At 37.5% G+C, this 24,094-nt stretch overlaps 1 protein-coding gene across 6 annotated transcripts; it reads right to left on the minus strand.

The window, feature by feature from the left end:
• Nucleotides 1-306: 306 nt before the first annotated feature.
• Nucleotides 307-23,397, minus strand: LOC149194494 (beta-xylosidase/alpha-L-arabinofuranosidase 2-like). 6 transcript variants are annotated; one of them, XM_089405100.1, is made up of 8 exons: nucleotides 22,455-23,397; nucleotides 20,606-20,768; nucleotides 20,260-20,516; nucleotides 20,072-20,173; nucleotides 17,667-17,861; nucleotides 17,392-17,577; nucleotides 873-1,011; nucleotides 307-707 (listed from the first exon to the last, which is right to left on the minus strand). In XM_089405100.1, the coding sequence occupies exons 5-8, from the start codon at nucleotides 17,728-17,730 to the stop codon at nucleotides 602-604; spliced, it is 495 nt and encodes a 164-aa protein (XP_089261226.1). In that variant the 5' UTR covers nucleotides 17,731-17,861; nucleotides 20,072-20,173; nucleotides 20,260-20,516; nucleotides 20,606-20,768; nucleotides 22,455-23,397; the 3' UTR covers nucleotides 307-601. The 6 variants fall into 6 exon arrangements, with proteins under 6 accessions (XP_089261226.1, XP_089261227.1, XP_089261228.1 ...); XM_089405101.1 differs by lacking the exons at nucleotides 20,072-20,173; nucleotides 20,260-20,516; nucleotides 20,606-20,768; XM_089405102.1 differs by lacking the exons at nucleotides 20,072-20,173; nucleotides 20,260-20,516; nucleotides 20,606-20,768; nucleotides 22,455-23,397 and adding an exon at nucleotides 19,663-20,046.
• Nucleotides 23,398-24,094: the final 697 nt, after the last annotated feature.

Genomic DNA, 24,094 nt, shown 5'->3' on the forward strand with positions numbered 1-24,094 from the left:
ATGCTTTTAGTGCAAGAGCAAATCAAGTTTCTTCAATCTTACCATAGAGGACCTTAAATATTCAACTCAATTTATGTTGTTCTTTGGGAGGAATCCATCCTATTATATGTTTGATAGTTGGCTTGTTGGAGGACAAAGTCTTTTGATGAGATAGTAATCTCATAAACTATTTTTAAAGAAACAAGGACCCTCTATAGGGCAGAGCATATCTCGGCCAAACATTTTAACCACATGACAATCATAAGAGACGATAACCATGTACAAGGGAGAGCATATCGCGACCTAACATTTTTAATTGCTTGTAAACATAAAATCTTTTAAAGGTAACTTTGGAATTAACGATCAGAAGTATTAATGCTCCAGTTAGTAGATAGAGGTAGGTGGCCATAGCTACTGGACTTTCACACATATCTCCTAGTGTTTTGATATCTGTGAGGATAGATGAGTTACTATCTATCTTATTTAGTCCTGAACAAATAAACACTTAGATTTTCATGGCCTAGCTAGTGATATTTTTGATATCTATGATGTCCCCAAGATATATAAACACCATGTTCAATATAAAATGAGGGTTCATTGTGTGCTCTGTCTACACTTGAGATTAGACTAAAAAATTACTACTGCCTTCCGAAGACGACTGCTTTGCATCTGCTTCATATCCTGCCGGAGAATTTTGTACAAGATAGTTTGACCGATTCCTTTTTTGCCTGAAATAAAATGTTTGAGGCAATAAGTTGGCCTCACCGGAAGTTTTCAAGAACGAGAACCTCAAATATGAAGCATTCGGTGAAAAGTAAGGGGAAAAATTTGCATGTTTCAAAGCTTTACATAGTTAAAAATCAAACAGAAAGCAGAGATACTAAGCAGTTTACCATGTAACAAAACACCCGGATGTGCCAATAACAATGGTGAAAGCCTTGCGAGCTGTTGCCTGTTCAACTGGCAGATTGCCTGCTTTCACTGCTGCTTCTGTGTGCAGACCAAGAAAATCCCCACAGTTCAGATCCAATCCTGCGATGTCCAGGCCAATTCAAGTATAAATTTCAGTAAACAAAAACCAGAATCAAATGCCATTTTCTTTTAGATAAGATTCAATGTGCATTCATGAGGCAAAATTTAAAGACATTAACAAAATTGGAAAATTCTACAACAACTAAAATTAAGAAATGCATAAGAGTATAGACCAATGCAAGCTTCAAAATGTTAAAATCAACTAGAAAATCCCAGAAAAAAAGAAAATCGATGAAGAAAATTTATAATTGAATTGTTTTACCATAACCACAAATCTAAATTAAATTTCAGCCAAAAAAATGATGCTCTTTCTGAGGCTATTTTCAGAATTTTCTTTAGAGAGCATTTTATAGCTTGGGAGTTTCTATATATACTTCCCAAACCTCAGGAAACAATGGCAACATGGGTACTTGATAAGCATGGAGATGCATTTATGCCCCAAAATGAAATTTAAAAAGCCCTCCTTCGGATGAACACCATTTGAAAAGAATATAAGCTGTCGAAATGGAAAATTTAAAGTGGGTATTTCAAAATATCCCTGGATTATATGCTCCATATCTCACAATTGCAATGGTTGCTCCCCCAGCTTGACCAGGATAGCCCACCTAAAGAATACCTGAGATCTTGTTATTATCCTTTGCAAAGGATATATCAAAAGGACCCCAGACATGATCACAAGAATTACAGGTCCCTTGGATGCAGCAGAAACTTGGGATATGAGTTGTTGTTGCTGGCCAGGTAACAGCAAAGTCGTTCTGTCTAAACTTTCTTTCTCTAATGTTTCGTCTCCACCTACTATCAACACTCTTGCATCTGCATTTCCTGCTGTCTGGACTGCCCAACCTAACAAATTGTTTCCACTGCATAAAACATTTGCACACCCAGCGGCGTAGAGAGTTTTAGTTTACGCTGAAAGGCCCTAGAGGGGGGTCGTGTACTTGCATGGAGTGTCTGCCAACAATATAAAAAAAATGGATTATGTAATCCAGGGGATATTCGGTAAATACTAAAATCTAATGTTTTCAAGTTTCAGAAAAAATGAATCACCATCTAATGAATCCATACCAGTATAGTTTCCTATCATTGTTTCGGTGACATTTGCGTTGGGGCCAATAACAGCCAAGGAGTGGACTTTGTTAGCAGCCAATGGCAACGAACCATCGTTCTTTAGCAACACTATCCCCTGCCTCGCAGCCTCTAGCGCCAGCTGCTGATGTTCGGCTGTGCACACATCCTTTGGTCCAAGGTTCCCATATGGTTGCTTGGCTGGATCCCCATAGAACCAGCCAAGGCGCATCGCACTGTGAATCTAAAAAGATCTGCATCAACAACATATTTTGGCAGTTTCCCTGCTTTCACCGCTACTTCTGTGTGCAAACCAAGAAATTCCCCACAATTCAGATCTAATCCTACGATGTCCAGACCAATTCAAGTATAAATTTCAGTAAACAACAACCATAATCAAATGACATTTTCTATTACATAAGATTCAATGTGGATTCATGCCTGGCTTCCGTGAAGAAAATATGGATTCCTAAGAGGCATGAACCCTGATTTTTTTGGTTAATGTAGAAGCTAAGGTTTCATATTTATTAAGAATAGAGAATTAGTTACAATGGGCACCTAGGTTACCGTAACGAATTTCTAACGCATTATTTTACTGTAACCAACTTCCAACGCATTTCCACCTCAGTGTTTACTGTAACCAACTTTCAACCTAGAACTGTAACTAACTTCCAACGCATTTCCACCTCAGTGTTTACTGTAACCCACTTTCAACGTAGTGTCCACGGCCTATAATGATCCAACAATGGAAAAAAAATTTATGTCTAATGCATTAAATCAATGGCACAAGACATAACATAGTGACACATTAATGCATTAAATCAATGGCACAAGACATAACATAGTGACACATAGGGGAGTTCTCTCCAGAGGGAAAACCCTGGGTAACTAGCATTTGCACCATATGTTGCAAAGGAAACGCCACAAGGCAATGGCATAAGAAACATTAGTGATTTTGTTTCTTTTTTATCATATGTTATGTTTTAGGGAGATTCCAACCAAGATATGTTCAAAGTGAAATTAATGCACGACACTTCACTCCAAAAGATTTATGAAAATGCTCTTAATTAAAATTTTGGAATCTTTATATTTAAATGTTTTAAATCAAACATTTCATAACAAAGTAATCTCATATCACCTTAATTCACAATGCAATGGATAATAGTTTTTGTTCATTAGAAATTGGTCTAATTTTATGAGAAAAGCTTAATAGAAAGACTTTAGTAGTAAGGGGAACATTAATAAACTCCCTCATCATTTGTTATATAATGTTGTTAATTTAGCTACTTGTTGCTTCTTATCCTTATTTTAGCTGTGTAATATGTCCAAACTATAAAATAATGGTATTATTTATTCTCTTTGGACCATTGTATCCTTCTAGTGCCATCAATAAATTTCAATTTTCAAAATAAGGTTTCCTTCTTGTGATAAAAAAATGTCTTAGATGTAATACCTGTCTATTGAATTTCTCTAGCTTTTATTCCCAAGAAATTCTATTAAAGATTCAAAAACAGTGTTTTAATTTCTCTAGCTCAAAAATAAATGTCTGAGCTTAAAAAAATATCACATTTGACACAAAGCTCTTCTTTTTGCAAAAATGATAAACTCACAATCACAACAGAATCCAATTCGCATAATTGAGGAAGAAGACAATTCTATACTTGTAACGGAAAACTTGTTAAAAGATCAAAAATAAAATAAACAATTACTAGATGTGGACAAACGTACAAGTGGAAGAGAAATGCCTAAGTAAATAGATCATCAACGACACTATGCGAGTTATCAATTTAGGGCTTGAATAAATTATTTATGAAGCTTGTGAAATTTGAGAGAATTAAGGTATTATTGTTGATTTTGATGACAATGTATCAAATTGTTGCAGAGACATCTAAACAATTGAAAGAACAAAAGAAATTGCATTCATCTTAAACATGTTAGACTTTGTTTGGATTGTCTTAACTACCCATATTGTGTAGTAGCGCTAGAGCCGTGTGCCCTGAAGGATGTAGAGTTCACCTTGGGTGCCAATATTTAGAATGAGGGGAAATGCTCAGAGGTTTTCCCCAAAATATGTTGCTTTATTAAAAACAATGACAACTAAATTCATAGTCTTCATAAATGGGAAAAGTTGGAGCATTTGAGGTAATTGCACTTATATTAGATTTCCAAAACTATAGGTTTCAATTTTGTCTTTCATATTAAAGTAATCACACTATTAATTCCCTTGATTCCCTGTGTCACTACTCAACTTGAGCTTTAAGTTATTTTAACATCAGTAAGGCTTCCTCTTTCTTGTTATATCATAATTGTGGAAGACTTTGTATTTCAACTTATTGTGGATGAGGATCAGTTGACTTTTAATTGAGTGTCTAGATTGCTTCTCAAGGGAATATGCTCAGCATATGCTTTGTCTAAGTGCTTATCAATGGTTGTAGTGAGTTTCTTGTTATATCATAATGGCTTAAGACTTCCTATTTCAACTTAGGGTGGATAAGGATTGGTTGACTTTTATTATTTTTTTAATTTAGTGCCTAAGATTGCTTCTCAAGGGAATATGCTCAGCATATGCTTCGTCTAAGTGCTTATCAATGGTTGTAGTGGGTTATTGAGTTCATTAGGTTGCATTGACTTTAAATAAATTAAAAAAAAATCGTGCCATGTGGCTCCCTGCGCACCAATTTACTAGGTATTTGAGATTATTCATATTCTAATATGTTCATATTCTAATTAGATGGGGAAATTAATATATAAGCAAATTTTATTTAGCAAAATGGTCCATTTTTTTCTTTTTACAAGAACTGTTATAGGATTTCATTAACTGCTTGGCTAATGGCCACACAATCGGTTACAAAGAGAGGAGCAAATTTTAGCCTGCCTTTCTACCAAATGGGAATTGGCTCTTGCTCTTATCAGCTTCCTCTTTTTACAATTGATAAAGTGCACTTTGGCTGCTAATTGTCCAAGCAGAAAGATACAAACGAACTGCTGTAAAAGAAGGCAGTAAAACATGACTCTTTACGGGATGGGCGCCCACAGGATTTCCTTTTTTTTGAGAATAGTTCCAGCCTCTAAGTGAACTGCCTTGTTTGCCTGAATGTCTGCTGCTTTATTATTTGTTCTCAAAATGTGAAAATAATTCAAATGTAGAGACTTTGACATGCTTTTAATCCTTGTAATTAACCTTGCTAGTTGCAGATCTGCTGGGTTGGAGTTGGCCACCACTGCTCTTATGATTACTTGCGAGTCTCCAAAGACATTTGCTTCTCGAATTCCCAGCTCTTTGAGGAAGTTTACACCTTGTAAGAGGGCCAACGCCTCGGATTTTATGTTAGATGTATGGCCTAGACCCCAGGCGAAATTGTGAGGAGAAGTGTTGTCTGGCATATTAATGTGTCCTCCAGCACCGGCCTTCCCTGGATTCCCTTTTGCTGCCCCATCAAAGAATAGGGAAGGAATTGGTTGATTGGACAGCCAATCCTGAAAATCTTTCTCATTTTTCCTAATTTTCCAGTCTTTGAGAATTGGAGGGGAGCTTCTTGGCTTGTGAAAATTAAAATTAAGGACAGATCCCAGATCTCTGTCTTGTTGGTTGAGATTTGAGTCGTCTCCTATGTCTTCCAGCCACTCGTTTAGTTGGCATTTCACTGAGTTGGCTACTAATCTGTGGTCATGTTCTTTGCTCCGGAATATCCTCCTGTTCCTTTACAGCCAAACCTGCCAACTGATGAATTTTGGCAGTGCACTCCAAGTTGTCCTGATCTTTTTGTTTTTTGGTTGAGCGCCTAGATATCTAGCCATCAAACCCGCGAACAAACCCTTGACAGAAGTAGGGAGAATGAAGTCATGGTTCCAAGTATCTAGCAACTCTTGCCAAATAGAGATTGTAAAGTTGCATTCAATCATAAGATGAAGGACAGTTTCTGAGTTTGCCTTGCAAAGAATGCATCTGGAAGGTCCATTCAATCCTCTTTTCTGGAGTCTGTCCTCAGTAAGAATTTTTTGGTGACAGAGGATCCAACAGAAATGGTCTATTTTGGGAATAGAGGGGAAATTCCATATGCCCACCCAAGGGGCAGGGTTGGGAGGCACATGAGGGTGCTCAAGACATTTGGTGTATCCCTGCATGACTGTATAGCCTGCCCGATTTCTCCCCCAACCTCTCACGTCCTTTCTGCCTGCGTGGATAGGTGCCAGCCCGTGTAGATGAGATCTGAGCACTGCCCAATCAGGTTGCAATGCGTTGGGCACAGGTAGATGCTTCCAGCCCGCCCAGGTATCCTCTGTCCACCGTGATATGTCCCACAGGGTGTGGACGTTTTCTGCAGCAAGCCAATTCTTCAGCTCTGTGAAATCTCCCAGCTCTTCCAATGGAGGTCGATCCAGAATTTTATCACTCCATAACTGGATTTGCTTGCCATTTCCAGGAATCCAGTGCGAGTAGTTTTTGATCATCGGAGCAATTCTGTTAATGAAAGTGTTGAAGTGAGTTCTGAATGTGTTTTTAGGCTGATCCAAACATCTGAGCCTCCTTCCTCTGAAATATTTCCTCCACAAGGCAATCTGTGCCCAATTTGGATTAGGAGCAATGATTTTCCAAATTATTTTGGCTCCCATAGCTAGATTTTGGGCTTTGAGATCTTTAAAATTCAATCCCCCTTCAAAAAATGGTTTAGTGACTGTTTCCCAGTTGATTAGGGAAAATCTCTTGTCATTTTGTTTGCCACCTTTCCAGAAGAAGTGCCTGATTAATTCCTCCATTTTTTTGATGATTCCCACAGGTGCCAGGAGGACAGAAAATTTGAAAATCAGAAGACTGCAGAGAACTGCCTTAATGAGCACTACTTTGCTGGCGATGTTGAGCCAAGAGGATCCCCAAGCTTGCATCTTAGCTTTAAATTTGTCTAGTTGGGGAACCCAATCTTTGCTAGATGCCCTCTTATTGAAGATTGGCAGACCCAGATATTTGAATGAGGACCAAGAAGTGGAGGCTGCAAATCCAAGGCATCTAGCTATGGAATTTGCAGTAGAAGCAGGGATGTTCCAGCGGTATATTTGACATTTACTCTTGTTTAACATGCTGCCTGAGATCTTAGAGAAGTCGTCCAAAACTGCTTTGAATTTGATAGCTGAGTGCGGTGTAGCAGCTCCCAGCAGTAGAGTATCATCAGCAAAGAGGGCATGATTGATGCATTTCACCCCTCTTGCAATACACAGTCCAGCAATGTCTTGTTCTTGCTACTTTTTATTCAAATAGAAACTGAGAACCGAAGCTTGAATGACGAATAAGAGAGGTGAGAGAGGGCACCCCTGTCTCAGCCCTCTTGAGGCTTTGAAAAAATCAGCGGCCCTTCCATTCACCAAAGGGGAAATCCAAGGCTCCGATATGCAAGCTTTTATCCACTTTATGAGTCTTTGCCCAAATCCCAATTTATGCATTACATCAAACAAAAACCTATGTCTAACACGGTCAAAGGCATTAGCTAGATCTAATTTAATAACCATACCTTTTTCCTTTCGATGTTGGCTGGAGTGGATTGCCTCTTGCACCAGCACGAAGTTGTCCACCAGCTGCCTGCCCTAGATGAATCCCCCTTGATTGTCCGGAATGATTTTAGGGAGAAATCTTTTCAGCCTGTTTGCTATCACTTTGGTGATCACTTTGTACCCAATATTACATAGTGAAATTGGACGAAGTCTATTGAAGGAGTTTGCCCCTTTTTCCTTAGGAATGAGGGCGAGAAATTCTGAATTTGTGCAGCCTCCAATCTTCTGACAGTCCTGGGATTTCTGAATCATTTTGAGGAATTCCTTCTCAATTATCTGCCAACAGGTTTGTAAAAATCTCGGTGTGAAATTGTCCGGTCCTGGGGCTTTGTCCAGCTCCATGGCAAATAGGGCATCCTTGGCTTCCTTGTGCGTGATTTTGCTTTCTAAGATCTGGTTCATCTTGGGGGTGATGAGGTTAGGGACAACGTCCAGCAGGGAATCATTTTTCTCAGCTCCTATTTCTTCCCTGTATAGTTTCTCAAAATGATCTGAAGCTACCTTTTTTATGCTTGCAAAGTCCTTCAGAACTTTGTTTTCTTCTTTTATTTCAATGATGGAGTTCCGTCCTTTCCTAGCTTGAGCTTTTTTATGAAAGAAAGAGGAGTTTCTGTCGTCGGATTTGAGCCAAAGGCTTCTAGACTTGAGCCTCCAGTACTCCTCTTCTGCCAGGCATGCCTTATGGAAGTTTTGCTGAAGTTTGGCCTCCTTTTCCAATTCCTCTTTTGTGATTTCAGCTGTTTCAAGATGGAGATGTTGATTTTCTAATTCTATTTGGAATTTTTTCCTTTCCACAGCTGGGTTAGGCAGGGTCTTGGCCCAATTTTTTAGCATGGCTTTAACTCTCCTGAGTTTTTCCTCCCACACAAAGAAGGCAGAACCCTTGACTGGGTCTTTCCAACAGTCTCTGACCTTGTCCATAAAGTCTGCCTCTTTGATCCAGAGAGAGCTGAACCTGAATGGAATGGGCCCCAGGTCCTTATGGGTCGGCAGTTCCAAGCTAATAGGCTTGTGATCTGATATGCTGCTATGAAGGATGTGCGATCTAGCTTCTAATCCTAGAAGCAGGAAGGAACTTTGCACCAAAAATCTGTCCAGTCTTGCAGTTATATGTCCCAGGCCAACCCTCTTGTTTGACCACGTGTACTTGCCGGCGGTCGGCTTAATATCTATCAGATCCCAATCCTGCATGAGATGATCTACTGATTCTCTTACCAGATCTCTGACAATACTGCCTCCTCTTTTTTCTGACGAAAGGAGGGTGAGATTGAGATCTCCGCTATAATAATGTTTTCCAAATTTTCCAGATCTACCAAGTTTTTGATGGAGTCCCAACAAATTTTCTTTTCACCTGCATTGTTAGGAGCATATACATTGACCAGACTGATAATTTCTTTAGATTCTAAGTGCTGCAATTTTAACAAAATCCAATGAGTGTTCAGGGACTCGGAGATAAGGGAAAACTTATTTGGATTCCAGAGCGACCCAAGTCCTCCTGAAGCTCCACGGGCAGAGGTTGCATGCGCTCCGTCTTTTTTCCATAACTTTTTGCTTGCTTGGAGGAAGGCTAAATCCTCCAGTTTAGTCTCCTGGATGAGAAGAATGTCCGGGGCTTCCAGTCTTGTTAGACTCTTCATTGCTTCTTCTTTTGCTTTGGAGCCCATTCCCCTACAATTCCAGGAGACTATCTTTATCATTTATTTTTGTTGTGGTGAGCTCCTTTGGAGCTCTGGGTTTGGATCCTCTTCGTTTTCGGGGTTTTTGCTAGGAGTTTCTCTAGCGTTGGCTGGCTGCCCTGGAGCTTGTCTTTGTATGTTTCTTGATCCCTTTTTTCCTTTGTTGACATTCGGCCTCTTGTAGATCTTCTGGGGGTAGACTGCAAATCCCCTATTTCCCCTTCTTACTCCGATTCCTCGTACTCTTGGGTTTCATCCTCCTCTTCTAATATCTTCCCTTTGGATCTCTTTGGTCCGCTTTTAGATTTAGGCGGAGAGACTTCTTTCGGAGTTTCTGTCTCCTGGGTATCCATTATTTCAAATCCAAGGATCTCAAATTTATTCCATTGGCTCTCCATGGAAGGATGTTGTGCAGGGCCCGTTTGGGGGGCTCTGGCGTTAGTATTTGCAGTCTTCCTGAAAGAAGTTTTGGGTATTTTTGCCTGATTCCATCCTTCTTCCTTTCCTTTTTCCTCTACCCCTTTGGACGGGCAACCTCTAGCGAAGTGTCCGTAGACTTGACACTTCTGGAATTTGAATGGCCACTGTTCATAGTCCAGCTTCTGGACATGCGTCCAAGGACCTACCCTTATTTTGATGGCTTCTGGTAGTCCGACCTCCAGATCCACCTCCACACAAATTCTGGCACAGTCATACTGATCCTTGTTGTTGGTCTTATCTATGAATTTCCCAAGAGTGTTTCCAATGTGTTTCAGAGAGTCCCAATTCCAACAGTGAAACAGGGGATTGGGAAGCCTTACCCATACCGGGACCGCAAAGGGCACATCCACTGCCGGATCGAAATCTGGCGTCCATTTATTTAAGTACAGCCCTTGTGGCCCCATGAAGTAGGGGCCGTTTCTGAAAATGAGATCCTTGTCTTCTTTTTCTAAAAATTCAAATAGGAAGTATCCTCTTCCGAAGAAGTAAGATGTTACTTTGTTCTTGATCGGCAAAGCTCAATTTCTAGCAACCCAGTTCTCTGTTGATTTTGAAGAGGGTCAGAGACCTGTAAACTGACCAACCAGAGCACAATCCGCCAAAGATAAAGCTACTTGAATCGGAACTTCAGGGGGAAGAGCGATCTCGGGGATGTCTTCAAGTCTTTTCACAAATTTGGCGGCTTCCACAGCTTTCTTCTTAGGCAGAGAGGCCAACAAGGATCTGAAGGCCTCAACAACGGAAAACAGAGAAGGGGAGGAGGGCCCTTGGGGGAGATCCGGCTCCTCCATGGCGAGCAGTAGGACAAACCCTAGCTGACCGCAGCCAGAGGCTAGAGCTTTCGGTAGACAAACCCTAGCCGACCGCACTCTGAAGGCAGAGCCCTCAGTGGACGCGCCCGCAGGGATTGGAGAGAGCAGGAGCGGGCAAGCGCGCAGAGATCTAAATCTGCAGAGTGCGGATCTCGCGAGTTGCCGGGCCGAGCGAGCGCGCGCAGCAGCTCAGAGCTCAAGGGAAATATCAGGATCCAATTCAACAAAATGGTCCATTTTAAAATAAGATGTGTAATGTTTTTTTTTTCAAGTTAAATTAGATTCATGCCAGTTTTTTTTCAAGTTAATTAGATCCATGCCAGGTGGCTCCTTGCCCACCAATTTCCTAAGGATTTAAGATCATTCCAATTCTAATGAATTCATATTCTAATTAGACTTGGAAATTAATATATAAGCAAATTTTATTTAGCAGAATGGTCAATTTTACAATAAGATCTGTAATACCTTTTTATTCTCAAGTTAAAGTTGACCCATAACCTTTTTATACATGGTTAATCAAGAAATTTTGTGCATTTCTTTGTATTGCAATAGTTTTTTTGTTGCAATAATTTTGTTTATTATATTTATGAAGCCTTCAGTTATATAACCGCATTAATATTTTTAATATGATTTTACTAATATATTTTTAAAATTTAACTTCTAATTTATTATTAGATTATTTTTATATTTTCTAGAGTAATAAAAATGACAATTGCCCAATAATGTCCCACAAGATTTGTTAAGAATTTAAATAGGTAGGTTAGTACACAAGATTTGTTAAGAATTATCTCGAATGGCTCTCAGTTGTAATTCCATTATTAATTAATCCTAGCAGGAGTTAGAGAATCTGACAAAAATCTGCAATACCTTTAAAAAACTTTTGAATTAGTGCAGGCATCTAACCATGTTTGAATTTGAGTTACCAGAACTTTTCAGAGGCCAAGTAAACAATTGAGCTGCACATATGGAGTCACCAAAAGGCTTACTAAGTGTCGCTATTGAACTGGATGGTGACAAGAAAATGAGGTCATAATACTTTGAAAAGATTGAGCATCATAATCATTGCATCTTTGAATCATACCTTATTGTCAAACCATTCCATCATTGCAATCGTTTAACCCACAGATTTAAAAGAACATTGTTTGCTTTTATCAAAAGAGATCTGACAAATATCTCCATTTGCAAAATATTATGATTCTAAATATTTATGGAGGGGGAGTACCAACAGTCAAAACAAAATGTACATGTCCGTTTTTGTATAATCAAAACAAAATATATAAATTTGTCATTTTTTATATAGATAATTGATTGTATATTTCATATATAACAACTAAATTGGGTGGAGTAGGTCTAAAATTGTTTTAGATTGGCAGTTTTTTGTAAAGAAATAAGTTGACTGTCCAAAATCTTCTGGAATGTAAGAAATAGATTAAAAATTCAAAATCCAATAAGTTGAATGTCCAAAATCTTCTAAGATGTAAGAAATAGATTAAAAATTCAAAATCCAAACACATCCAGAAAAAATGAAAAATGAAAAACTACCATTTACAAATCTCTAACAAATAATTAAATATTAAAATTTGCAATCAACATAAATTCAATAATTTTAATTATAAAAAAATTAAAACATCATAAAAATACTCTAAAAATCCAATAAAGACTATAAAGACTGAAACACAATCCAACCAACCTATTATCTAGAAATTTATGAAAAGCAGTTTGAAAATTATTACTATCAGATTGATGAGAAGTGTTTGTTTCCATCACCATCCCATAAAAACTAAATATGTGCAGCTTTCAATAAAGAATATAAGTGAAGGTTTGTACTCAATCTGAAAAATTAGGCAGATAACATAATTGATTTCAGGGATTAACTCTGATGTCTAATCAATAACATATAGATATAATCATAATGATATCAAGATTTATGACTAAGATACTCGGAAATGTTTAAAAAATCTGTATATGTCTTTCATTTCCATGATGCAGTACATGTTCAAATAAACACCATATCATATGAATAGAAAGCCTACGTACCTGCTAGCCCTTCCATCTGGCCTTATTGTTTCTGTTATATGGCTATACTTGCATGCGTACCTGCTAGCCCTTCCATTTGGCCTTATTGTTTCTGTTACATGGCTATACTTGCATGTAACAGTCAGAGACATTTCAATCAGGACCTTATCAGAATTTGGAATGCTGATAAACTTCTCTGCCATTTTCTTTGCGATCCCATTTGTAGAATGTTGTCTGTCACCCCCTTCCACATGATGTTTGAGTACAGAGACCCCGAAGATCTCTATACGATTATTTATGCTTACTCCACTTCAACAAACTGTAGACCAGTAGAAAAAGAGAAATCAATGGTGCAATCTATGAACAGCAGTGGGAAGATGAGTTGGGCTGGTGCAAAAAGTCCATCATTGCAAGAGGATGATCAAGGTCCATTCTCAACAAAGAAGAGTTGAAGAGTTTCCATGATGAAAAAATACATGTATGGACTGAAAGGGCTAGGAGGAGTAAAATGAATTGTATGCTCAATACCCTAAAGTCTCTGTTACCTGAGGGTCTCAATTCAAAGGTAGTACTTGATGATTGTTGTCTGGAATAACAGTTCAAGACACTAATATAGGCCATGAGCTAAGCAAATGAGTTTAAAATAGATTTTCATGACTGTACAGACATGCTAGATTCAGATTGCAGAATTGATAGATTCTTATCAAAGCTGATGTTCTAGAGGTTCTAGACACTGAATTGCTGAAGTATTTCTTTCTTAAGTGGACAAAGGAAGAATTGTTGATAAGGCCATTGATTATATCAAGACCCTCCAAACTGCCTTGAAAGATTTGCAAGCCCAACAATCAGAATGCCTTAAAATTCTCTTGGTATTCACATCCTTCCTTCAGTTCCAGTAACATCATCACATCCAGGTCTATAGATTCTTGGATCCAAACTTTTGGGTGGCCAGGCTTTCATCACAATATGGGCCCCTGAGAAGACTGGTTTTCTGCCCAAATTATTTTCTATCATGGATGCCAATCAACTGGAGATTGTAAATTGCACCATAAACGTTGTTGGATCCAACATGGTGAATACCCTTTATGCTAAGGTAAGTAACAGTTCTGAACTTAACCATGGAAATAATTTACTGTCCTTTTACCAGCTACGATATTTGATACATTCTAGGAGCTATGTATACTGATGGTGTTATTTTCCAGAAATTCCTAATCGGATTTTCTCTGTTATATATAGAACTACTTCCTGAAGTGTGCTTTCTTTGATTTTTTTAGTCAAAAAACAATAACCAGCAAGTCACAACCAAGGACTTGAGTTATACCATAGATGAACTTAATACCACCATAGTTGGTCCTGAAGAACATACCTTACAAAATGCTGGCAACAGATAATCTCTGTGAATATCCCAACCAGTGGATTTCTGCTCTAAGAGCGATGATTTGTTTTTTTTCTTTCATTTGTGCAATTTCTCTGCAAAATATATCCATTCCCAGGCTGGGATGCATACCTCAAACTACTTCTGACATTCGTTGCAGTTTTATGACACTTTGTGGCTGGGATGCATACCGATAAACTATAACCATTCCAAGGATGTGATGCATACTTCAAACTTCTGACATTGGTTTTCCTGAAAATCCAATGCAGTTTTATAATACGTTGTGGTAAGTAACTAGCGGGTTCGGAACTTCAAGCCCCTGTAAAAGCACGGATGCCTATTAGTCTAATAAGCGAAGAGTTACTGCAAATCTACATGAGAATCATTAATTTTTGTATTGAGCTATTATCTGTGTACCCCAGTGTGCTTTTCCACTGAGGTGAGAAAATACTGAAGATTTGAACATAAATACAACATACAATCGTAGCATTATATAAAAAAAAATACTTCACAGACTTAAACCAGATTGCTGGTAAAGCAGTTTAATGGACACTACTTTGGATCATCTATTTTGTAATTGGATACCAATTCAGAAAATATGTTAAGGTAATAAATGACCTGGCACAATTATAAAATCCTGACACTAAGATTTTAAACTTTTCAGATAAACTATGACAATGAATAGAATGGTTTGATAATAAGGTGTGATCCAAAGATTCAATGATTATGATGCCCAATATTTTCAAAGTATTGTGACCTCAATCCTTCTACTATGATGTGCTTCCAATTCTAATTGTTGGGCTGGGTCTTGATGTAATCTATGGCCTCATCAACAATTTTTCCTTTGTCCACCTGAGAAACAAATACTTCAACAATTCAGTGTCTAGAAAATTAGGTTTGATAAGAACAACAAAAAACACAACTCTGCAATCAAAATCTAACATGTCTGTACAGACATAAAAATCTATTTTATACTCATTTGCTTAGCTCATGGCCTGTATTAGTGTCTTGAACTTTTATTCCAGACAGAAATCATCAAGTACTACCTTTGGATTGAGACCCTCAGGTAATAGAGACTCTAGAGTATTGAGCATACAATTCATTTTACTCCTCCTAACCCTTTCAGTCCATACATGTGCTTTATGACCAAGGCAACTCTTCTTTGTTGAGGTTGGACCTTTATCATCCTCTTGCAATCTTGGACTTATTGCACCAGTCCAGTCCTCTTCCCCCCACTGGTCTTAAATTGCACTATTGACTGTTGGTTTTCCATTGGTGTCGAGTTTGTTGAAGTGGAATAAGCGGAAACAATCGTATAGAGATCTTCAGAGTCTTTGTACTCAGACATCATGGGGAAGGGGGCTACAGACAACATTCTCCAAAGGGGATAAAAAGAAAATGACAGAGAAGTTTATCCGCATTCCAAATTCTTGTAAAGTCCTGATTGAAAGCTCTCTGAAAATTACATGGAAGTGTAGACATATATAAGAAACAATATGGCCAGATGGAGATTGAAAGAGTTGCAGCTATGCAGGCCTTATCAATTGAATGCATTGAATCTATAATACATATCATTATAAAATGCCAAATTTATATATTTTGTTGTGATTATGCAGAAAGAGATATATGTACATTTCGTTTTCATTGTTGGTAGTTCCCAATCCATGAATATTTAGACTCATAATCTTTTGCAAAAGGGAGACACTCGTCGGATCTCTTTTGATAGAAGCGAACACTAAGATTTTAAACTTTTCAGATAAACGATGACAATGAATAGAATGGTTTGACAATAAGGTGTGATCCAAAGATTCAATGATTATGATGCCCAATATTTTCAAAGTATTGTGACCTCAATCTCTTGTCAATATTTTCAATAGCTCGGTTCTGGTAACACAAATTCAAACATGGCATATTCAAATGTGAATTAAAGGTACTGAACATTTTGTCATATTTGGTAAACTCTCTGCTAGGTTAAATAATAATTGAAATAGACACAAACTTTTATTTTTAGAAATTGAAATAACGTAAGAAGTCAGTTTTGATGTTTAGAGAGGTGCATTATATATTATAGTTCAATATAAGGGTGATGTGTGATTCTGTCTATGTATATATGTTTAAAAAAAAAATTAAACATGGAATTCAGAAATGACAGATCTCGGTAATTTTTCATAAACCAGAGAAGTATGAATTCAGTGAGCATTGAAAGTAAACTGCTCCCCACATTCAAAAGAACGTGTAAAGCTATTCAAAGTAAGGAAAGCTGGATGGTGATGTAGAAAAAAGAGCAGAAGAAATTGCTATGGCCTGGATCAGCAGGCTGTCCAGCGACAAGTCTGGCAACACTAACTGGTCTGTCTTGCAGGCTTTGGTGTTCCCCTCAAAACCCTTGTCTCTTCAGAGAGCATGATCGGTTCCAGGCACTCAAACACACTTGCTTCATGGTTGATTTTACATTGATTTCAACCACTCAGGGGGCTAAAAAGCATTATAGATGTAAATATATGGTACCATTAAGTATAGAGGTCAAAACTTTAACCTCTTTATGTTGTTTTGTGCTTGGAAGGGTTTAAAATAACTGCAGCTACATACCTTTCGGCCTATTAACTAATGAGAGGTATAGTAAAACTTCAAATTCTAGCCTCATAGCTTAAATAAATTGAAACTCCAACCACAATTAAAAATAAATAAATTCGAAACTCCAACCACAATTAAAATAAATAAATTCTCAAAAGTTCAAATCTCCTGCATACTTGAGGGATATAAGAACTGCAACTAGAAAACTCTGGCCTTATTACCCACTCCGAAGGATTAAAAAACTGATCATTACATAATTTTTTATTTATTTATACTGTATGAAAACTTATCTTAACTCAATCGTAAAATAAGCAGTGAGATAGTTATCACTGTATAGCAGGCTAAATATCATTGTTATTCAAAGAAACGTATTTTACCTGGAATTACCAATGGGTGGTCAATAAGGGAGAAGGGTTTCACTCCCACCAAAACACCTATGGATATTGGGTCATTGTTAATGCCTATAGATATTGGGTCATTGAGAATGCCTATGGATATTGGGCCATTAACCTTTTTTCTTATTTTTAAAGTGAACAAATTCTCAGTAAAGTAGTTCACTAAGACATACTCCAAACCCATTACACAACATATTTATAAGTTAAATCATTAACAAACACATTTTAAAATTTAGAGAACTCAAATTTCTGATTTTACCCCAAGACTATCTTGACAGATTCCTATAAAAACAAGGTAAAAACCTCTCATAGTTACATTGCTAAAAAAATTCACTCCACACCATGTACAGAAAATCTGGATAAAATGATTATCAAAGTAAACTAATGACCTTGACTGTGGAGGATCATAATCCAGTCTGTCCTCTGCCCGTAATGGGCTTTACCTTCATAAAACACGAGAATTTTCTTCAGGCCGATGCATTGAAGCTGCTCGTTGTGAATTACCCTGTCTGAACCCGTGGCCTTCAAGTAACCTGACTTGGCCAATCTGTTAGGCTGAGCACTCAAATTCTCGTGGTATCTTGGAACGAAGAAGAACCATTGCCTCTCCCCAGCATCATAAGCCAAAGCTGAAAGCAGGCGAATATATAAATTACTATTCTGTGAATTTTTTATAACAATTCTAACCTGAGAAGTAGCTGAGAGAAGATAAACATACCTGGTAACTCGCAGGAATCGTATCGGTACAAGTCTAATGTTGGTATGATTATATCGAAGCTCATTGGGTGGCCGCCTTGGATCCTTTTCTTCAGATAGAAACCAACCAGTTGAGATACATGTTTTAGTTTAGAAAGCACTCAGTGGAGATTGTTAATGACAACAGTCAAAGCTGGAACAAATAGTTGATAGGTCTCTGTTGCAAAAGAATGGGACAGTCAATGTTTTTCTTATTAAAAACAGAGGTTCCAAAGTAATTGTAACTACTTTTCTTTTAATGAAAGTGTATGTTTTTTTCTTTCTGGAAAATTAAAAAAAAAAAATCTTTATAGAAAAAAAAGTGATGCACTCTAGCTCTCCTGACCTCAGGCACAGATCTAGAACTATATTCCTGAGCTCAAAAACATACAAATTCTCGCTAGTGCATAATCATATGTCTCACCAAATCTGCGCCATTAAACTGACTCCTTAAAACCAAGTCGAACTGTCTCATTGAACTCAAGTCTCACTATCTTGAACTCAAGTGAACTGTCTCTTGAACTCGAGTCAAACTGCCTTACTGAAATGAAGTCAAACTTACAGAATTTGTATTTATGTTACAGTAGTTTTGATGGAAGGTTAAGATTTTGATTTTCTAGGGTTAGGACTTGTATTTATGTGCAGATACAATCACCATGGTCTAGATATTTAGCACTATCAAGGTTCAAGATTAACTGAAGAAAGTGAGCTTCATAAAACTTCTTTTTGAAAATTTGGAGTCAAGAATGAAAAGTTCTGCCAATGGGGTTTGATGGGGTTGTGGTTAAAAGATTGAAAATGACAGAATGTCAGACACCCACAAACTTTTAGTTTCCCTTAAGACATGAGTAAGGGATTGAGGCCATGTTAAAATCCTAGATAATTTTGATGATAGTATATCCCGGTCATGATAACTAAGCCACAAAAAACAACTTATGCTCTGCATTTCGCCCTTTGAGGGCCACTTTTCTTATGATGCTGGACCTATTCAGGTCAATTGCAATACTTTTCTTTAAGTTAAAGAATCCGTCCTTGGATAAAATAAAATAAAATAACCCTAAATAATTTCTTGCAAAGTCTGAATCATTACATTCAAGGAAACAAGGCCCAATTATACCCTTAGTATTATACTCACATTTTAAGATACTTGGTATAGACCATTTGCTGATTTTGTTTATAATTAGCGTGTAGACTGGAAATGTAATAGGGAATTCTGTTTAGAGCTCTCGTTGTTGTGCAAATGTATGGGACAAGGACTTCCAATTACAAACGAAGACATAAATCCAAAAATAGAAAGTGAGTATGTGAATTTTTTATTGTATTGATAATAACTATTGTTGTGCAAATGTATGGGACAAGGACTTCCAATTACAAACGAAGACATAAATCCAAAAATAGAAAGCGAGTATGTGAATTTTTTATTGTATTGATAATAACTAGTATACCAAATGAATCATTATATTCAAGGAAATAAGGCCCTGTTATACGTTGTACTCACATTTATAGAGATTTGGTATTAGACCTGTTACCCACCAATGCGTAGAATAACTTTGGAAAAGGATGAGGGATGTACAGAGCAAAGTTGTTCAGCTTTGGTAGAAAATGGGAAGACAAACTATTAGAGTTAGAAGCTACAAGCATTGCACCTCATATCATGGTAGTTCAATGAGGGCATGGGTCGAGGTAAAAGTGTGTATTTTAGTTTACACATAATCCTCATTCACTGCCCAAGCTGTAAAACATTGACATCTCACTTCTCTTTATGCAGAAACTCTAAGCTAGCCAGCTGGTAGGTAATTCTAAAGGGATGCACTCCAAAATTCTTGGGCATTGAACATTCATACACATTTCACATTCTAACATACAAAACGTATGACCATAACTTTCAAAACTGGTTACAAGGGCAATACCAGGAAATAAGAGAAAACAGATAATAACAGAGAAAACATGATAACAAAACAACCCAAACAAACGCATACCATCAGAGATCCAGCACTAATATAGAACCCGTAGTTGATTGAAAACTTGCTCCTCAGATGTCTCTTCATTTCCACATTGTGCATTCAGTAATTGGAACGATTAATCTAAAGCATACACAGTTTCCATCATCACCGGAGCATTGAATCATGACACATCTTCCAAAAATACAATAATACCCTGTGCCAACTACTTTCAGAAGAAGCTTATTCCATTTATCACTGATAATTTGAAGCGACCTAGTTGTGATATCCCCATCCTCAAAACCCTAACCCTAACCCTAATGGTTTAATTTTTAGAGGATAGAAAAAAGAAAACCAGACATCACAAGAGTCAAAAACTAGCTCAAAAAATTAATAAAACAAGGAAAGCGAAGTAAATACAGAATAATTTTTCATTCATTAATTGTACCCGCGCATGGACTTCACGAGGAAGCTGTGGATCATTGGGTGGCCGCCTTGGATCCTTTTCTTCAGATAGAAGCCAACCAGTTCCTCTTCCGTTGGATGAAATCTGAAACCCGGAAGATCCATCCTAATTATTCATTTGACAGTCTAGAGAAGATTTGGATAAAATGATTATCAAAGTTAACTAATGACCTGACTGTGGAAGATCTGAATCTGGCATCCTCGTTCATAATCTAGTCCGTCTTCTGTCCGTAAGGGGCTTTTCCTTCATAAAACATGAGAAATTTCTTCTGACTGATGCATTGAAGCTGCTCGTTGCGAATTGCCCTGTCTGAACCTGTGGCCTTCCAGGAACCCGACTTGGTCAATCTCTTAGGCCGAGCGCTCGAATTCTTGTGGTCTCTTAGGAACGAAGAAGAACCATTGCCTCTCCCGATCATAAGCCTAACCTGAAAGCAAGCGAATATATAAATTACTATTCTGTCAATTTTTTATAACAATTTTAACATGAGAAGTAGCTGAGAGAATATAAACATACATGGTAACTCGCAGGGATCGTATTGGTACAAGTCTAATGTTGGTATGATTATATCGAAGCTCATTGGGTGGCTGCCTTGGATCTTTTTCTTCAGATAGAAGCCAACTAGTTCCTCTTCCGTTGAATGAAATCTGAAGCCCGAAAGATCCATTAAAAATTTTCCCTGCAAAACCCTCATCGGGGATAAAAGCTCATCAAGCTCCTGGAGTGGGATGCCCAGAGACGCGGCCTGCTCAGCGAGATTTGAAGCAGCAAGAAAAACTGTGCGGAAAGAATATAAGAAACTAACCTAAACTATATCCAATGGTCTGGAACGTTTCAATCATCTAACATCTGATTGAATTGCTCAAACAAGTACACGGTTGTGGCAATTGGGGGAGTTGATGTCAAAGGGGAACGACGTAAATATAATAAATGGGACATAACAATTTTTTGTTTCATTTTGAGAGTTTTCATGTAGTTTGTTCACTGTTAGAATGCTCATAATAGATCTCAAATTTTATAAAATGGATCTATTTAGTAGTTGTAAATGAAAATCTCAAATGGAAACCTATGCATTTCATAATTCATAATTGAATTTGAACATGACTAGGTTTTGGCCTTTTATATCATGGGATGCTGGTTAGAGAGATCGGTCTTTACTTTTTAAACAATCATGAATGCCTTCAAAACATCCACTTTATATATTAGTATTATTGTTTGAAATATTAGAATCCTCTTAAATCCTTATTTAAAGTAAAAATGACCTTAAATTTGTTTTATTATTTATAAGGATGTTTTCCAATTTAATATGTTGAAAGAGGGTCTCTCCTCTACAGAACAATCATGGTAGGTACGAATCTCTGTGGAAGAAATTTAGCATGAAATTGTGGAGTTTAGTCTCCCTGGTATAAGCTAACAGTTTTTTTGTCTCCAAATTCTGGTAAGTTTTGAATGCACCTTTTTAGTCCTATTAATATGACACTCTACATTACATAGGTAGATAATCCTGTAAATATTTGGTTTTTCCATCCTTCTACTATCATCTTCTATGTATCTGAGGATTTTTGCAGACATCTTCAAATATAAGTTATGTTTTGAGTCGGTACTTGGTCTTTTTCTATCTCATTGGGGGCTAAAGATCTCATTGTCTTCCACAGGGATAGTAGTCTTAACATCAGTTTCTATTTAATATATGGTCTCCCATATACTATCTACCCATGATGTATATTCTATCTGCCCCATGATGTATATCTCCCATATACTATCTGCCTATGATGTATATCTCCCATATACTATTTGCCCCATGATGTATATTCTCATCTTATATGAATATAATGCAACTTTTTTCTTACTGAAAAAAATGTTGAAAGAGAAGATCAATTGCTCCTCTTCAAAATGCATTACAGTGAATGAGTTTCAACAGGCTAATGAGAACTTTTGCAGAATAATTCATCATGATTTACAAAAGCTCTGAAATTACATAAGAAATGACTATACATAATTTTCCTAAATCATTATTAGTTTCAGAATAGCTAACATGATTCCATAGGTTTGTTCTTTAATGTATATATCTATGATTTTATTTGGGGGCTTTTATTTTGTATAAAAATTCTTCCGTTACTTCAGAAATATATTACATGAGCATTGACTGAATGTCACTGGTCTTCTTGAGGGAATAGTGTACCAATAACATATATAAAACCTTGATATTAAATCGCTTTCTTCTCATCTGAACATTAGACACAGTTACAAAAAAATCTAGTACCATGAAAACTATAAGTTTGCTAGCAGGCATACAGCCTTGGCCTTGAACAAAAATTGGAAGGGTTGGTATTACAAAAATCAGTTGAGAGAGTGTCATTCAGACCTGGAATTAGAAAGGGAATTCAGCTCGGGCCTTTTGGGAATGGACACGTTCCGAAAATCCTGGATGAACAGAGTGCCCAGTGTCGATGCCGTGGAGACCAATCGTGATCTTTTCCCAATAAGTAGCGTGGAAAATGCTTGAACTCGAACCCAGGTTCCCTTGCTGACGCTTCTCCATGTACTATGTCAACATGCGATGACTCCAGAATCGCTTGAGCAACTGAGAGCCCCGTGAACAAAGCACCCAATCGACTAAGCAACCCATGAGATGCTTCACTCCTAATTGCAACCTTTGCGTGAAGTGCTACTTTCCTTGGTGTAGAGTCGAGCTGAAGTGAGGCCATTTGTGGTGAGTTGTGGCCCATTGATGCTTCTGAGAGGCTAATTATTTTTTTTCCACCTTGAGCCCCGATGAGCAATGAAGTTACGAGTGTGTTGATAAGGAGCCTCAAGGACTAGACAATCACCATTGCTAGCCATGCTTGCTCTGAAACCCTGACTCAAAGGGAATTGTGTGGGCGAGTACAAGGAATTCGAGCCATCAGAGTTTTCCTTTGAATTGTCGAGGTGCTTCTACAAAGTGTGAAGTCTTGAGAGGTTGCAACTTAGGGCATTTGAAACCAGTTGGACATGCTTGGCCGCCAAGGAGACCTAGGCTCTCAAGAGAGCCTGCGTATTGCAATTAGGAACGAGCATCTGAAGGTTAGACAGAACCAAAGGATTGCATATGCTGGGTTGTTCGATCCCCAGAGGAACGAGGAGAATTCCATCGACATTAGGGAAGAGAGCCTGCATATTGCAATTAGGAACGAGCATCTGAAGGTTAGACAAAACCAAAGGATTGCATATACTGGGCAGTTCGATCCCCAGAGGAACTAGGAGAATTTCATCGGAATTAGGGAGCTTTGCACAAAATGAAGGGAAATAACCATCCGCTGACTCGAGAACCGATAGACTCCCAAGCTATAATTACTAAGGAAAAAAAAAAAAAAACCTATATCAACAAAAAAAAATTGCTTTAGTAAAAATTTAATAAATAATATAATAATAACATTTAAATGAAGGGCATAAATATATATAAAACGTCATGCGAAGGGAAGTTTGAAAAATAAATCTATCAAAAAAAAAATTTACATTATGGGTAGGAATGCCCATAGAGATCATAGGGTGTGAGCCCTTCGTATTGAAACATTTTTTTTGGCAACGACAACTCTAAACCATATTCATGCAATGGGTTTCATGGATAAAGTATGACTATAGAGAATATGGAAACACATTTTTCGATGCATAATGACAATCTTGATTCAAGAGAAAATTCCTTATGAAGGTTGACAAAGACCCTAAATATAAGGTAAGATCCACTAAAATTGATAACTACATACAATATATGAAATACCGTGCTCTTATATGCAAATTTATCTATTTCTTAGCCCACTAAAAAGGAACTAGTAAGATGGATACAACACAAATGGAAAGTTAAATGACATGTGGATCTAGAGTTAAGAGCCAAAGGCTTCCTTACTGTCATTTTCAAGAACTTGGAGGACCGAGTCAAAGTCATTGAAAATGGCCCATATTTTTTTAACAATTCTAGGCTATTCATGAGTTTTTGTGAAGAGGTATATTGCAGGGACAAAGAAC

The sequence above is a fragment of the Pinus tabuliformis genome, chromosome 2_2 (genome assembly GCF_031772625.1).
Source record: "Pinus tabuliformis cultivar Carrire ecotype Pingquan chromosome 2_2, CPIR1, whole genome shotgun sequence".
Lineage (NCBI taxonomy): Eukaryota > Viridiplantae > Streptophyta > Pinopsida > Pinales > Pinaceae > Pinus > Pinus tabuliformis.

Bases quoted from the DNA above. Each gene is read 5' to 3' on its own strand.
- LOC149194494 (XM_089405101.1), bottom strand. From the start codon at position 17,730: ATGAGCTTCGATATAATCATACCAACATTAGACTTGTACCGATACGAT. The intron at 17,578-17,666 runs GTATGTTTATCT...GCCTGCTTTCAG, and splicing joins CGATTCCTGCGAGTTACCAG to CTTTGGCTTATGATGCTGGG. The intron at 708-872 runs GTAAACTGCTTA...ATTTTATTTCAG, and splicing joins TCCGGGTGTTTTGTTACATG to GCAAAAAAGGAATCGGTCAA.